General features: G+C 52.7%; 1 protein-coding gene across 1 annotated transcript in view; it reads right to left on the reverse strand.

Moving 5' to 3' along the window:
* The window catches only part of LOC144950451 (dynein axonemal heavy chain 9-like), a 113412-nt gene that overhangs the window by 42631 nt on the left and 55457 nt on the right, over window positions 1–15324 (reverse strand). Inside the window, 13 exon segments of the mRNA XM_078880567.1 lie at window positions 127–366; window positions 2248–2350; window positions 3152–3317; window positions 5092–5299; window positions 5785–5958; window positions 6752–6926; window positions 7204–7351; window positions 8309–8417; window positions 8573–8700; window positions 9953–10163; window positions 11440–11727; window positions 12440–12578; window positions 13164–13321. Coding sequence (XP_078736693.1) covers window positions 127–366; window positions 2248–2350; window positions 3152–3317; window positions 5092–5299; window positions 5785–5958; window positions 6752–6926; window positions 7204–7351; window positions 8309–8417; window positions 8573–8700; window positions 9953–10163; window positions 11440–11727; window positions 12440–12578; window positions 13164–13321 — 2247 coding nt within the window.

Genomic DNA, 15324 nt, shown 5'->3' on the forward strand with positions numbered 1-15324 from the left:
GACCACGGGGAGAGAGAGAGACACGCAAACTAGAAATATACAACAGGCCTCAGCGGGGTCGGGATCGAACCCGCGACCTCCTGTATACCAGGCGAGGAAGTTAACACCTCGCCAACCGTGGCGCACCTGGAAAACGTTGGAGAGGTCGCGCAGGTTGAAGATGTAGTGGAACTTGACGGCCGTCGGCAGGAAGGCCGAGGACACCTTCTGGTGCAGCGCTAGCGCCAGGCCCACCAGCGCCGGCACCGTCTTCTGCACGGCCGCAGGGAAGCTGCTGCCACGCAAGTGCTGCCCCAGGATGGAGCTGTAGATGCTGGACAGAGCCTCGGAGCCCGGGAAGGAGAGCGCAAATACGCAGAAGTGGCGCTGCGGGAGGTAGGCGGGAGGTGGGGGGGACAATGACGGGAGGACGTGCGGTGTTCCCTCGTTTATCCCATCGATGTTTACACACCACTGCACCAGGACATCATTTGAGGCTGAGTCGACCGAGGGGAGGCCCAGGACCGGTTCAGATTTATCGTGTGGCCGTGAGCAGGAATTGAACTCGGGTCTCTGTCGGGTTTGCAGCGCAGCAGCGCGCTAACCGCTGTGCCACCGCTCCCCCCCATTGATGAAGGCAAAACCAATACCCGCCATTCACCACTAAGTGACGGTGACGTCACCGTGACGCCTGTGCCAGGCCAGGTGAACCTTGAGGCCACGTGAAGTGTCGAAGGCTCGCCGACAGGAAGTTACGGGACGGACCCAGGTGCCATGGGTTGACTGACTGAGATGACTGGCAGACGCACCAGCTGTACCCCCTACTGTGCCAAATAGGGTTTCGCTCGTTGTTGTGATCATCGCTCCTCTAGAGACCCCAGAGGGACAGGCGTTTATGACGCCTTCTGGCCAAACTCCATCTGGCAGAGCTAGAATGAACCCTCCCTCTCGGGGGTTCCTCCAGGGAACAGGGAGAACACAGCGATTGATGAAGCCGCCCACGGACACACACGCACTCACTCACTCATTCACGGCAGTGGTCCAAACATCACAATTCAGCGGGACTCTAGCGACGAGAGAGAGAGAGTCCCGAGACTCAGCGAGCCACAGCGGTGACGTTTTAAACCGCATCGTCTGGAGGACGAAACTGGCGCGTGACGGCAAGGCGACGTCCAGCATACCGCCCCTCTCCCCAGCACCACAGGCCGACTCGCCGCTCCGCGAGATTCTACACACGACTTTCCTCGCCTCACCACGCGACGCCGATTGCACGATCGGGGATAACAGAAGCAGGAATCGGGAATCTATACTCTTTAGTTCTTTCGGTAAAGTCACGTAGGAAAGAAATAATAAAAGGTACAAAAATAAAAATAAAAATAATTAAATCTAGCTCTCTGCAGCTCTCTTACTCATTCCAGCAGTTGCTTCTGCCTGTGGTGGTCCCACCTGATGGAGAGCGCTTGTGTTGCCTCCAAAACGTCGTGATTTAATTTATTTAAATTTTTCACCTACGTGACTTTACCGACAGAACCAAAGAGTAATGGATCCTTGCAGTCACGAAAACTTCAAATCTAGAATCGGGAATCTTTAGACTGGAAGAATCCGACGATCTGTAAAGCTCTTTTACCACGAATGTCCATTCGGGGCACGGGGGTGGGAACGTTACACAAGAAGCTACACAACAACAGGAGTGCAAAGTACAGGAAAGATTGGCGTTGGGAAGACACCGAGACTATGCACTATTCAATCCAGATTGAAAACTCATTTCCTTAGAACTGCTTTGTATGTTTAGTTTGTTGTCCTTCCCCCGCACCTCCGATTAGCACGGCTGGCTACATACGGTGCAAAAGATCTTCTTGGTTCTTTCGGTAAAGTCACGTAGAAGGGAGGTAATAAAATAATAAAAAATAAAACATAATAAAATAAATCTAGAATTATTTTATTATTATTTTATTATGTTTTATTTTTATTATTTTATTACCTCCCTTCTACGTGACTTTACCGAAAGAACCAAGAAGATGAATCCCTGCAGTCACGAAAGCTTTAAATCGAAAGGTGCAAAAAATGTTCAAGATACGTACAAGTCACTAAAAATAAATAACATTGGGGGGAAAAGTTAAAAAATAATATCTCCTTTCAAGAATCTACTCTACTCGGCGCATCGATCAAACGTCAATTCTCCCTGCCTAAGGCAGAAGCGTCTGCGATTGGGAGGGGGGATTGGGTTGGTAGGGGGGTAGTGTCGGGGTGGAGGGGGGGGAACGGCACCTGGAGACGCGAGTTGATGGTGAAGCTACCGGCGGTGGGATTCATGCAGGCCACGTACTGCACGTTGTGAATCTCCTTGAGGCTCAGCTTCTGACGGTCGTACCTGCGCACGGGGGGCAGACGCACGCGTCACGTGCCGTCGTCACGCTCGCGACGCAGCGGTGATCGGCGGCGCGCGTGGAACACGGCGCGGGAGGGTGCCGCCACGGTGGTGGAACGGTTGGCAACGCTGAACTTGCGACGCAGATGACCCACCCCCCCCCCCCCCACGTCCTACCGGTTCGTTTTGATCTCCCGGCGCGATGGGAGATCAAAACGAAAAATTCAAAGCGCGTTGTTCGGGAAAATGGAAGGAACCGGCAGGAGATGAAGACCTAACAGAGACATCAGGTGCTAGAAGGATGTGGTGCACTACTTCAGCATATCGGCACGAGACAGAGGAAACCTCACGTGCTATCTGCCCCATGGATCGTGATCGTGATGGTGGTGATGATGAATAATAATAATAATGATAAGAAATTATTTTACAAACAAAACTTTTTTTTACTATCAATTGAAAAGATAACTTTTAATCTTCTTGGTTCTTTCGGTAAAGTCACGTAGAATGGAAATAATAAAATAATAAAAATAACACATAATAAAATAATTCTCACGACGTTTCGGCCACAACGCAAGCAGCCGTCCTCAGGTGAAGAACAGGTCTGTCAGAAAGACAGCGTCTTTAATGTCCCGGGATGACTTATAGATTTGCTTCCACGAAAGAGACTACCTGGGAACAGAACCAGCAAACAGGCGGCAAACCCTAGCGCCACGGCGTCGCGAGCCCCAACGGCCCGGCTCGAAATCCGCAGGGGCCGGGAGCGCCGCTGCTGTTCCACCTCCACCTCCCCCCCCTCCCGCTCACCAGTGGTTGTAGTCCAGGTGCTGGCGGATGAGCGTGTGCGGTTGCACCGTGCCGTAGGCGTCCACCTCGGGCATGTTCATGTCGTCCACAAAGTAGACCAGCCTCTTGGTGCCCGGCGGTCCGTAGTTGCGGCCCGCTTTCTTCTCCAGCGGCTTCTCCAGCACGGCTGGGGGGCAGCGGGCAGCCACGGCCGTGTCACTCTCGTGCTCACATGTCCTCTTTATTGCACTCGCTGGGTTGCACTCCCTCGTCGAGGAAGCCGCTCTCCTCCTATCTTACAGTTACATGCTAATTTCTCACATTAACATCACGCTAATCTCTCACATTAACATCATGCTAATTTCTCACATTAGCATCATGCTAATCTCTCACATTAACATAGCCACTTCCGTGCCCTCGTCCAGGAGGCCACTCTCCTCCTATCTTACAGTTGCATGCTAATTTCTCACATTAACATCACCAGCCCTGGCCACTTCTTTATGACCCTTGGGCTACACCCATTTCAAACCTTTAAAACAGTCTGCCTCAGCAGCAGACCACGCTTTCCCACCTGATGACGGATTCTTGTGTTGCGCCCGAAACGTCGTGGTTTATTTTTATTTCATTTTATACCTACGTGACTTTACCGAAATAACCAAAGAGTAATAACGATAATAACAATAACAACGAACGTTAGTTTGTGTTTGCTAGAGCCGCTCCTCCTTTACGCCGGGGCGTCTTAAGAGCGCTACAAGTTTGTTGTCCTTCCCCCCGCACCTCCGATTCGCCCGGTTGGCTACGTACGGTGCGAAAGAAGTTCAGCATACACACTTACATTAGCGCAGTTGGCCACGTACATTGTGAAAGAACTTCAACATGCATACGTACATAAAGCTATCGTGCCGTGCAGCCCAAACACAAATATGATCATTACACACAAAGCGCTTGCCACAAATGAACCGCAACACCTCGCTGATCTGGTCAAGGAGCATAATCCATCATACGGCCACCGGTCATCCTTGCAGCAGCAGCAGCAGCGGCAGCGGCGGCAGCGGCGGCAGCAGCAGCAGCAGCTTTTGGTTACCCGTCGAAACAAAGACGGTGGGCACCGCATCGCGCACTTTCAGATGCGCTTCTGCGGCCATCTGGAATGCTGTTCCTTCCGATGTTAGGAAGCCACTGGAGCTATTTACTTTTAAATAATCTATTTTGTTGTCCTCGCACCTCCGATTAGAATAGAATGAATTTTGATTTAAAGCTTTCGTGACTGCAGGGATTAATATTCTTGGTTCTTTCGGTAAAGTCAGGTAGAAGGGAAATAATAAAATAATATTAATATATATATATTATATTTATAGAATGGAATGGTTGGCGACGTATGTTGCGAAAATAAGCTCAACATACATACGGAGGTGATTCTTCTTCCTCCCTATGGCTGATTTACATGCAGAGCAACAATTACAGTTTGACAGTGTGGGTGAACGACATCGCATATCAACATCTCAGGATGATTCATAATCAACGTTTTTGTGTCGTAACCTTCCACAAATAGTTCACGCTTCAACACACCGGTGTGTTGAAGCATGAACTATTTGTCTTTTGTCAAAGTGACACTTTTTTACTGATTGGCCGTGTCGGGTGGTGGAGGGTTACGACACATTTATAAATAACGCGATCAACCCCAAAAACGTTGATTATGAATAATATTGGTCGCAAAAGCCTACGTGTTAATCTCAGGGTGACTAAAAATGTGCACGCAAGAGCCTTCTGTCAATCCATTAGCCACGCCCCTGGCCCTGCTTGGCCTCCAGCAAGATTCGGCCGGCGTTTCGTGGTTTGGCTCCGGCTCGGCACGGCAACCGCTCAGAGGCAACCCCCCGCCCCGGTACCACGACGGCCCCGGGCTTGGCACGGCTCGGGTGTGCCAGTGGAAAAGGAGCAGAAGCCCCGGGGCTCCTTACCCTGCAGCATGGCGGAGGTGGTGTAGTAGTTGAAGGGCACGTTCTTCACCGCGTAGGCGTCTCCGTCCAGCGCCGACAGCTTGTCGCCCACCAGCACCGACTTGCCCGTGCCGGCGCCACCCACCAGCATGACGGGCCGCCGGCGCTCCATCAGCAGGTCCATGAGGAAGCGCACGCGCATCGTCTCCATCGTGTGCACCATGCACGCCTGCGAGACGCGTCGGCGACGGACCAACAGCGACACATTTCTCCTTATCCGCCGAGCACACTCGACCATTTTTTTACGTTAACAGGTAAGGCCCCCCTGAGCTGTGTAGAAGCGCACATGGCCATCACAAATGATAGCCCAAGCAAGTGGCTTATCGTCGTGCGGAAATGCGCGGCAGCCCAAATACTTTGAACGCGTGACGTCGATTCCAAAAGTGGAGGGGGAAAACCGGAGGACACGGAAAAAAATCCACGCGACGACGGTGAGAACATATAAACAACAGGCGTCAGGGTCGGGATCGGACCCACGACCTCCTGCATACCAGGCGAGGTAGTTGGTAGTTGAAATAATTGAATGAGAGGTTTCTCGAGGGCCCCCCCCCCCAAATAGGGAACTTTGGCCTACTCCCCACGGCGGCCAGACGTTTTGCAAGCAGCGGGAGTACCGACACGCGACCTGCCGACCGACCGACCGTCGTGCCTCACCTGAAGGGGAATCTCCGGATCCAGCTCGAACTTGGGGATGAGTTTTGTCCACTGCTCGAACTTTTTGCTCTCGGGGTCAATGTAGTAGTCGAAGACGGTGCCCTGCGACGGGAACTTGATGGTCTTGAACTCGGTCACCCACCACTTGCTGAACTCCGTGCGGTAATCAACGAGCTGCGGGGGGGCAGGGTTCGGGGAGGTCAGCTTGGTAACGTCCGGGCACTGGGCGCGGTCGCTCGTCGCAGCCTCAGGGGTGATCGTCGCCGACGTTTCACGGACACCGCGGTTCGACACGAGAGGGAGAGCAATGTTGTTGCTGCTGCTGCTGAGTGGGAGAGGGGCAGGTGGTGCGGCGGATGGCGCGCTAGCGCTACGAACCCCGGCGACCCGAGTTCGATTCCCACGGCCACCAACACCGGTGACGATTGTCTAAACCGATCGTCTGAACCGGTCACGGGACTTCCCTAGCCTCAAATGAGTACCTGGTGCGGTGTGTAGTAAACATCACCACTGGAGAGAGGCCGAGCGTGGTGTTGGCCACCCACCCCCTTGTGTGCCGTGCCGGCATTCATAGAAGTGCTACATAGGTGCTGTACGGGGGGGATCCGTGTCTCTGTCTGATCCCAATTGAATAATTTGCGAGGACATTTCATAATTTGTCAAATTTTGGACCGTGGCGCCGGCTCTTCCGTGAACAACGTCTTGGGATCTTTAACTTCAACTGCATTGACCTTCCCCCGCACCGCCGATTAGCGTGGGTGGCTGCATACGGGGCGAAAGAAGTTCAACGTACATACGAGTCACGAAAAATAAATAACATTGGGGGGGAAAGACGAAATTTGTTTTTATCTTTTAAAGAATCTACTTCATTCGTTGCATCGATGAATCGCGGATCGTTGCCCCCGCGCCGACGCGAGTGCAATCGTTTCACTTGCCCCGCCCCCCACCCCCGGCACGCCCAACTCACCTGGTCCTGAAACATTGCTCCGCCGAAGGCCCACACGGTGGCAAAGACGAAGTAGAGCTCGTACAGCTCCTTGGGGCTGTCGGGCGGCGCGTTGGTGGGCGTGAGAAGGCACTCCAGCAGGTGGCACAGCATCTGCACCATGCTCTGCTCCGGAATGGGAATGATCTTCTTGAACCTGCAAATACGTGGGGTCACGCACGCACGCATGCCAGCGGTCGACGCAGAGGTGTCAGAAGTGCCGATGGGAGACCTGTTCGTCCTGCAGGAACCCATGTTGACCGACGCTCAACTCACTAACTCACGTGGGGCACAAATCCACCACAGCCCTCATCCCCGTCGTCGTCGTCATCATCATCATACGTGCTACTCGCTAACACCACTTTCTCCAAAATTCTACTGAGGCTATACGGGCAGTGGGGGGAGGAGATCTCTGTCTTTGTTTAGTTTGTTACCGCGTGCGTAGCGTGTCCAGGCACATGGGCAGGTATTTGTCGAAGAGGATGCTGAGGTTGGCCCGCTCAGACTGCACCTCCCGCCCGTCCACCCAGCTGCTCACCGGCGGGTTCCACCCCAGGTCCGCCTGGTTGATGTAGAGGATTCCTGCAAGGGTCACAAGGCGACATTAGCCCACAAAGAGTCGCCGGACGGGGAGGGGCGGGTGGATGTTGCGACCGGGTGAGAGCCCATGTGGCACCTTCGTTCAGCGCGGTTGGCTACGTATGGTGCGAAAGAAGTTCAACATACACACGTAAATACAAGACAAAGACAAAGATCCCCCGTATAGACTTGACAGACTGTCGGGGCAAGTGGTGTTAGCGAGCACCTATGAAGGCCAGAACGTTGCACGAGGGGGTGGGTGGCCAGCACCACACCCAGCCGCCTTTGTCTCCCTGGTGGCGATGTTTTTACGCACCGCACCAGGTACTCATTTGAGGCTGAGTCGACCTAGGGGAGTCCCAGGACCGGTTCAGATAATCGTCACTGTTGTTGGCCATGAGCCGGAAACCGAACTCGGCTCGCCAATTTCGTAGCGCAACGTAACGCTAACCGCTACACCGCCACTCCCACGTACATATGTAGTGACATAGGACGTCACTACTGTGTCGGCCCGTACGAGGGCTAGGGGCCCCAAGGGGGTGCCTGGGGGGTCACGTGGTGGAGGGACCCGGACCTTCCCGTGAGGTGGGGGAAGGGAAGCGTGGCCTGGGAAGGGAGGCGTGGCCTGGGCAGAGCCGGCCACGCCTGGGCGGAGCCGGCCACGCCAGAGCGGATATAAGCGGGGTGTGGATGCAGAGCGAGGTGGTTGTACTCCGAAGTGAAGACGACATCATCGGTCCTCAAGTCCCGGGTCGTCGTCCTGGGCCAGGCAGCCCGCAGCCTGCCTGGTCCACTCTGTGTCGTGTTCCAGAGTGTTAGTGAGTTGAGGAAGGTGGTCACCACCTCATGTACAGTGTTATATTACTTACCGTTTAATAAATAGTGTTGCCTCCAAGCTGTGTGTGTGTGCACCTAATTCGAGCCCACTACACATACACACGCGCACACACAGACACACACCGGCTCTGGAGACGGTGGCTGGCGTCGCCGTGCGGAGGTGGCTGATCTCAAACAGGAGTCGCATCGTGGGGTTGAGAGGGATCCGCTCGTTGCTGGCCAGCGTCAGCACCTGGCGGTCAAGCGAGGACACGTGGCCGTCACACTCATTCATCGGCCGATGACTAAAATAAAATGACATCATATGTACCGTGCAAAAACGGTTCGACGTACATACGTGCAAATAAACCGAGCCGATCAGAGCCGCCACGTCCGGCCTCGCCTCACCTTGTTGTCATCCATCACCGTGTTGAGGGACTCGATCCACATGGGGTCGATGTCTCCATCCAGGACGATCCACTTGGGCCCGTCGTGCGAGATGTTGGCCAGGTCGCGCATGATCGTTGAGAAGAGGCCTGGGGGAGGGAGGCGGGGGCGGCAGCCAAGAATGTACCGCGGTGGCGAGATGTTAACTACCTCGCCTGGTATACAGGAGGTCGTGAGTTCGACCCCGACCCTGACGTCTGCTGTATATTTTACCAGGTAAGGCCCACTGAGCCGTAACAGCCCTTTTTCAGAAGCGACCTGGCCACAAATGATAGCTCAACGAAATGGCTTATCATCATGTGGACATTTATAGCAGCCAAATACTCTTAAAAACATGATTCTAAATGCGGTGGGAAATCCCGGAAGACCCGGAGAAAACCCCACACGACCACGAGGAGAGAGAGAGAACATGCAAACTCCAAATATACAGGTGTCAGGGTCGGGATCGAACCCACGACCTCCTGTATACCAGGCAAGGAAGTTAACATCTCGCCACCGTGCCATCCTTGTTCAGGAGGGCCCTGCTACCTTCCCGTGTTTGACCAATTCGATTCATGAGCGTTTGGCTCCACGTGCGAGAACACCAGGAGCACCCAAAAGAAAACACCACGTCGGCGAAGGGAACAACACCGAAAAAGCTCCACACAGATAGATGTCATCCAAAGGCTCAGTCCGGTGAGTGGATCGAATCTATCTGTGGACCGCACCGCCCGTTGCCGTGCCTCCGTCTCCCGGAACCACGCGGCCTCACGGCCACTGAGCCTGTTTGGCTACGCGCGACAAAACACAAGGGGGTTTCACGTCAGGGCCCCGGCGTGCAAATCTGTTCTCACATTCGCGAAGCACGCCTAGAATCGCGTGCCACGTTATCTCATAGTGTAAATGCTTACCCCGAGCTCTCAATACTCTGATAGTGCGCTGTCTTTGAGTTGTACGCCTTTTGGCGTCATCTGGTCCAACACCAATGGAGACTAGGCTCTAAGAAAAGCTGTCTCGGGTGTGGACCAATCAACTTCAAGGACAGTGCATATCATTATCATCATCAAAGTTGTTTCTTTTTGTTTGCATTTTTACTGCTTGTGTTGTGGTTATTGCAAACATGATGCCTTGTATAAAGGTGTCAGTTTTGTACCAGTTGAAAGGGGTAAAAACCTATTACCTCGACACATTGTCAAGCCATTGGTTCAGCTCACGAACTTCTTTCGCAACGCACATAACCAACCGTGCTCATCGGAGGTGCGGGGTAAGATTGTGTGTTCGACCGCTGATGTTACAAAGAGGTTACTCAGAAGCGACGAGATCATTTTTGACCTTCGACATCAACCCCCCCCCCCCCCGTACCGTCTTTCCACTCGCGGGTCGCCGGATTGATGATGCCAAACAGCTCGTCGTTGGTGACCGCCTTGGGGTTGAGGTCGGCCCAGACGGGACGTCGCCGCGCCAACTGGTAAGTGCGGTACAGCGAGCGCAGCACCTGCGACTTGCCCGTGCCGGCGCCGCCCACCACGAACACCGAATGCCGCACTGCCAGCAGCTCCTCCAGCTGCACCACCTGCGGGTGGGCGCACGCGGGGAGGTGGTCGCGGTTTAACCTGGGGGTGCCGCGGTGGCGAGAATGAAACTGATGATTTTATTTCGATTTAAAGCTTTCGTGACTGCAGGGATTCATCTTCTTGGTTCTTTCGGTAAAGTCACGTAGAAGGAAAATAATAAAATAATAAAAATAAAACATACTAAAATAATTCTCACGACGTTTCGGCTACAACGCAAGCAGCCGTCCTCAGGTGAAGAATGAAACACCACCAAGCTTGGAGCGTATATTTAAGCTGGGTTGGAGGTGCTCTTCTTCCGCCTCCACCTCCAACCCAGCTTAAATATACGCTCCAAGCTTGGTGGTGTTTCATTCTTCACCTGAGGACGACTGCTTGCGTTGTGGCCGAAACGTCGTGAGAATTATTTTAGTATGTTTTATTTTTATTATTTTATTATTTTCCTTCTACGTGACTTTACCGAAAGAACCAAGAAGATGAAACTGATGATGTTCAAGTCTGCTTTGAAAAGCCATCTCTTTAAAGTGGCCTTCCCTCTCTCTAGTTTGGTCGGTTGGACCACTGGTTCTGATTTTTGTTTCCTGCTTTTCATGCTTTGCACATTGCGATCCTGGGATGGAATGAACATTGTCAATTATAATTATTATTAGCTACGTCGCCTGGTATACAGGAGGTCGTGGGTTCGATCCCGACCATGACGCCTGCTGCTGTATATTTGGAGATTGCGTCTCTCTCTCTCTCTCTCTCCCCGTGGTCAGGTATATTTTTCTCCGGGTCCTCCAGTTTTTCCCTCCACATTTAGAAACGTGCCTTGAGAGTATTTGGATGCGATAAAGTTCCAAGCGACAAGCCACTTTGTTGAGCTACCATTTGTGGAAAAACAGGTAATAGCCCATGTTGAACTTCTTTCGTACCGTACGTAGCCAACCGTGCTAATCAGAGGTTTGGGGAAAGGACAACAAACTAAACACAAAAAGAAGTTCTAAACAAATGAGTTTGTCAATCTAGACGATGATTTAAAAGTTGCGTAGCTCCCATTTGACTTCGACGCGCGTGTAGAGTATTTGGCTGCTATCAATTTCCACGTGATGATAAACCACTTCGTTGGGCTTTCATTTGTGACAGCCAGGTGGCTTCTAAAAAAAATCTACATAGCTCAGTGGGGCCTTACCTGGTCAAATAAAAATCGTTTAATATTGCTCCCTGCTGAGATTCAGCGAGGCCTTACGGGGCAAACAAGCAGAGTAAGAACAACAATCAATAAACTCCGCTCGCTACCTTGAGAACAAAGTTGTCCTCCGCCTGAAGTTTCAGGTCGAGCACCGACTCCTTGACGGCTCGCTCGAACTCGGGATCGCGCTTGCGAGGGACGTCCAGAGCGGGGAAGAGGTCTCCGATGAGGCCCATGAAGACGGGCAGGTCGTCCGTCACGATCTTGGGGACGTTGAAGTCGCGCAGGGCCCTCATGAGCACCTGGTCCTCGGGGCGGTCCGGGTCGCTGCGCTTGAGCGAGCCGGCCACCACCAGCACGGACTTGATCGCGCGCAGGCCCCAGTCGTAGTGGTCCTGGGAGACAGCGAGCGGGAGATGGAGAAATAGGTGCGTGCGTTTTGCGTGGGTGCTCGCTAACACCACTTGCCCCAACAATATGTAACGGAACACATATATAACCTCTTACTACGGCATCTCTCTCCCACTTCAGCAGAAAAAAAAATATTTTTCTTGTTGTGGTTTTCCCACCTGTTGATGATTGCTTGTGTTGCAATCGAAACGTCGTGATGTAATTTATTTTATTTTATACCTACGCAACTTTACCGAAAGAACCAAAGAGTATGGATCCCTGCAGCCAAGAAAACTTCAAATCTAGATTAATATGTAATTGCTTTACGGGGGTATCTTTGTTTTTTCGCTCGCTAACAGCACATTCTTGCGGAAGGAGCTGGTAGGAACGTTGGGTTGCTCGGTCAATGGCCAGGGTCAACAGCGGCGTGGTGTATTCCGCAAATATGCCCGACTGTGAGGGCGGGCACAAGCCGGCGTGAGTAGGTTAAACGTTGAGTTTTATAAGGGCACCACGGGGTGACCAGCCCCTCCCCACCCAGCCCAACCCTCCCCACCCAGCCCCACCCATACCCTCCCTCCCCACCCAGCCCCTCCCTGCACAACGGACGGACGGACACAATAATTCCCTGTGGGCTGGTGTAACCAGGAGGTTCCTACCAGTACAATAGTTTACATCGCATGAATGGCCGCAATGTTCCGCGACCGGGAAGCCCACCTGCTTGGAGAGCAGCTCCTTGCACAGCTGGTAGAGCGTGATGAACTTGCGAGCCAGCAGCCGCGCCTCGATGAAGCCCTCGGCCACCAGCATGATCTCACAGATGAGCTCGAAGTCCGGCACCACCATCGCGCACGGCCTGCACACAACCGCCCAAAGAACAAAGATCGCCCCCCCCCCCGTGTAGCCTTTAACGGACTGTTGGGGCTGTTAGCGAGTAGACACCTATGAAGGCCGGCATGGCACACAGGGCGGCCTCCCCTTTTCGTTTTTTCACCGTCTCTTTGTCCACGACTGATTTTTTTTTATTTTACTTTGTGGGTTGTGCGATGACAAACTGCAAACGAGCTTGACATTTCGATCTGTGACGACGTGTTAGCGTGATTTTGCCGTGCGATCCTCACTGGGCCCGTTCGGGGCTGGGTCCAAAAAACACAAATGGGGTCGCCGGTGACGAGGATTCTTCTTAAGGGGGCTGACGAATATGTGGATGGGACTTAAGGCCAACCGAGAACGTCAAAAAGCAATGAAGCGCACACGTTAGAGCTGACAAAATATTGGGAAAGTAATTTCCCCACGCAGTCCGGCCCCCCTACCGTCCCTCGGAATGGGCATTTGCCCTACGGTCTGCTGCTCCGATGGCCCAGTCCGGGGGCCTGGCCATCGCCCACTGAGACTCTCCTGGTCACACGAGGGGGGGCCCAACAGCCGTTCCCACGGTCACCTGAAGAGGGCCTTGAGGTTCTCGGGCAGCTCGGTGCGGCCGGCGTAGCCCGGGTTCATGGTGATGAAGATGCCGACCGATGGCACCAGGTTGATCTCTTCGCCTTGGAAGTTGAACCTCTTCTTCTTGTCCCGAATGGCGTCTTGAATGCATTTCACCTGCGAGCCGCACCTCTGGTTAGCGCGGCTGGCTTGCGTGCGCACGGCGCGAAAATAAGTTCAACGCACGTGCGTACGTACGTACGAGCACGGATGCTCTCGTAACGTGGCATCACCGTGCCCTGCATGCGTCACGCACCCGGCCCTGGCATCAGACCGCCAGGGCGGTGGCGCAGTGGTAAGGCTCGCGCCTCGTAGCAAGAAGGCCCTGGGTTCAATTCCTGTCTCGGGTGCATTCCCGTATGGAGTTTGTACGTTCTCTCTCTCTCCCCCTGTTCTGCATGGGTTTTCTCTGGGTCCCCCGGCTTCCTCCCATAGCTAAAACAAACATACAATGTAACTGGCATTGGCCAAACATCCGAATTCTGAAAAATTACCTGCAAATTATTCAATCGGGATTCTTTAGACTGGAGGAATCTGATGAGCAATAAAGCTCTTTGACACAGATCTTCAGTAAGGGCACGGGGTCAGAACGTCAGAACAACAAACAATACACAAACACGATAGGAGTGCAAAGTACATGAGAAGTAAACAAATCACCTAAACACACACAAATAAATCGACACCATCCGACCAGACAAAGCCCCACTGCAATCACTGCCCTCCACTGGCAAACTAATGCACCAAGTAGCTACTCCAAATTCTACAACTCCTGGTCGCTTAAGTTCTCTAACAGGGCCGGATTAAGGTTATTGTAGGCCCCTAGGCACTTCTGTTGCGTAGGCCTCTAGCGATAACTTCCTACAGTTGGTGCTGCTGCCCCAGTCACGACTGCCGCCACTGTCACTCCGCTTGCTTCACCACGGTACTTCGTCCAGCCGCCGGATAGATTTTGTTACTGCTGATACGCTCCATTGTTTCGTCTGTGCCCTCATTCGATGGGAGCGCGCCGTGTGCCGCGGGTAAGCGGATTTTATTTTAAACGCTGTGCCTATCCTTGCTATGTAAATGTATTTATTCAAGAAGATATCTTGGTTACATTTTGATCGTACAAAAAAAGAACGTGGTCAACACTTTTTTTTCGTTGGCCCTTTAGTTTGCAAAAACTATGAAAACTAAAGGGGCCTTGGGCCTAAGTAAAGGACCTAGGGCCTACGAAGAAATGCCCACTGTGCCTCTTGAATACGGCCCTGCCTGCTAAAGCAAACTAAACACTGAAACGTGAACTTTCTTTCATGTAGTCATTGGCCACCTGCCTCAGACCATCCACGCGCTCGCTCGCTACGCTTGAGAAACCCCGGCTTAACGGAGAAGCATTATCATCTTTCACGACAATCAAAGTTATTTGAATGCTTACTGAGACGTAAAAATTGCTGCTCTTAAAAAGGACGGGGGGGGGGGGACAACGAATATAATTTTCCATCGCGTCATTCTTGTCACCGTCGCTGCCAGCCGTGTCCAAGTGAACGCTTTGGGCACAGGGCATCGTCAGCCTTCAAGAGAAAGGAGGCGGGGGTAGCTCATGGCTCGGAGCAATGAACCAGCACCACTGAAAACCTGGGTTCGAGTCTGGGTTTTAACCAACATTGCTTAAAGTGTTGTGAGGTCACCGCATCGCGCGGCGCTTTCACATGCGCTTCTGCGTCCGTCTGGAACGCTCTTCCCTTCCGATATTAGGACGCCACTGGAGCTGTGCACTTTTAAATCATCTAGTTTGAAAACTCATTCCTTCAGAACTGCTTTCTGTGTTTAGGTTGTTGTCCTTCCCCCGCACCCGCCCGATTAGCACAGTTGACTACGTATGGTGCGAAAGAAGTTCAACATATATACGTACGGGGTGATGGGCACTCTCAGGTCACCAGTAACAGTATCGAAACAACATTAACCTTGGTTTGGCTAATTTGGCTATACTCCAGCTCTGAGAATTAATATATCAGTTTGACCGTCACGCGAAGAATATTTCTCTCATATGCGGAGCCAGAGTGGTGTTTCAACACCAGTCCCTCTGCCCTCTCCAGAGGTCAACTTGAAGTGATTTTCAGAGGCAGCTCGGTGACATCCAC

Source organism: Lampetra fluviatilis, chromosome 58, assembly GCF_964198595.1.
Source record: "Lampetra fluviatilis chromosome 58, kcLamFluv1.1, whole genome shotgun sequence".
Classification (NCBI taxonomy): Eukaryota; Metazoa; Chordata; class Hyperoartia; order Petromyzontiformes; family Petromyzontidae; genus Lampetra; species Lampetra fluviatilis.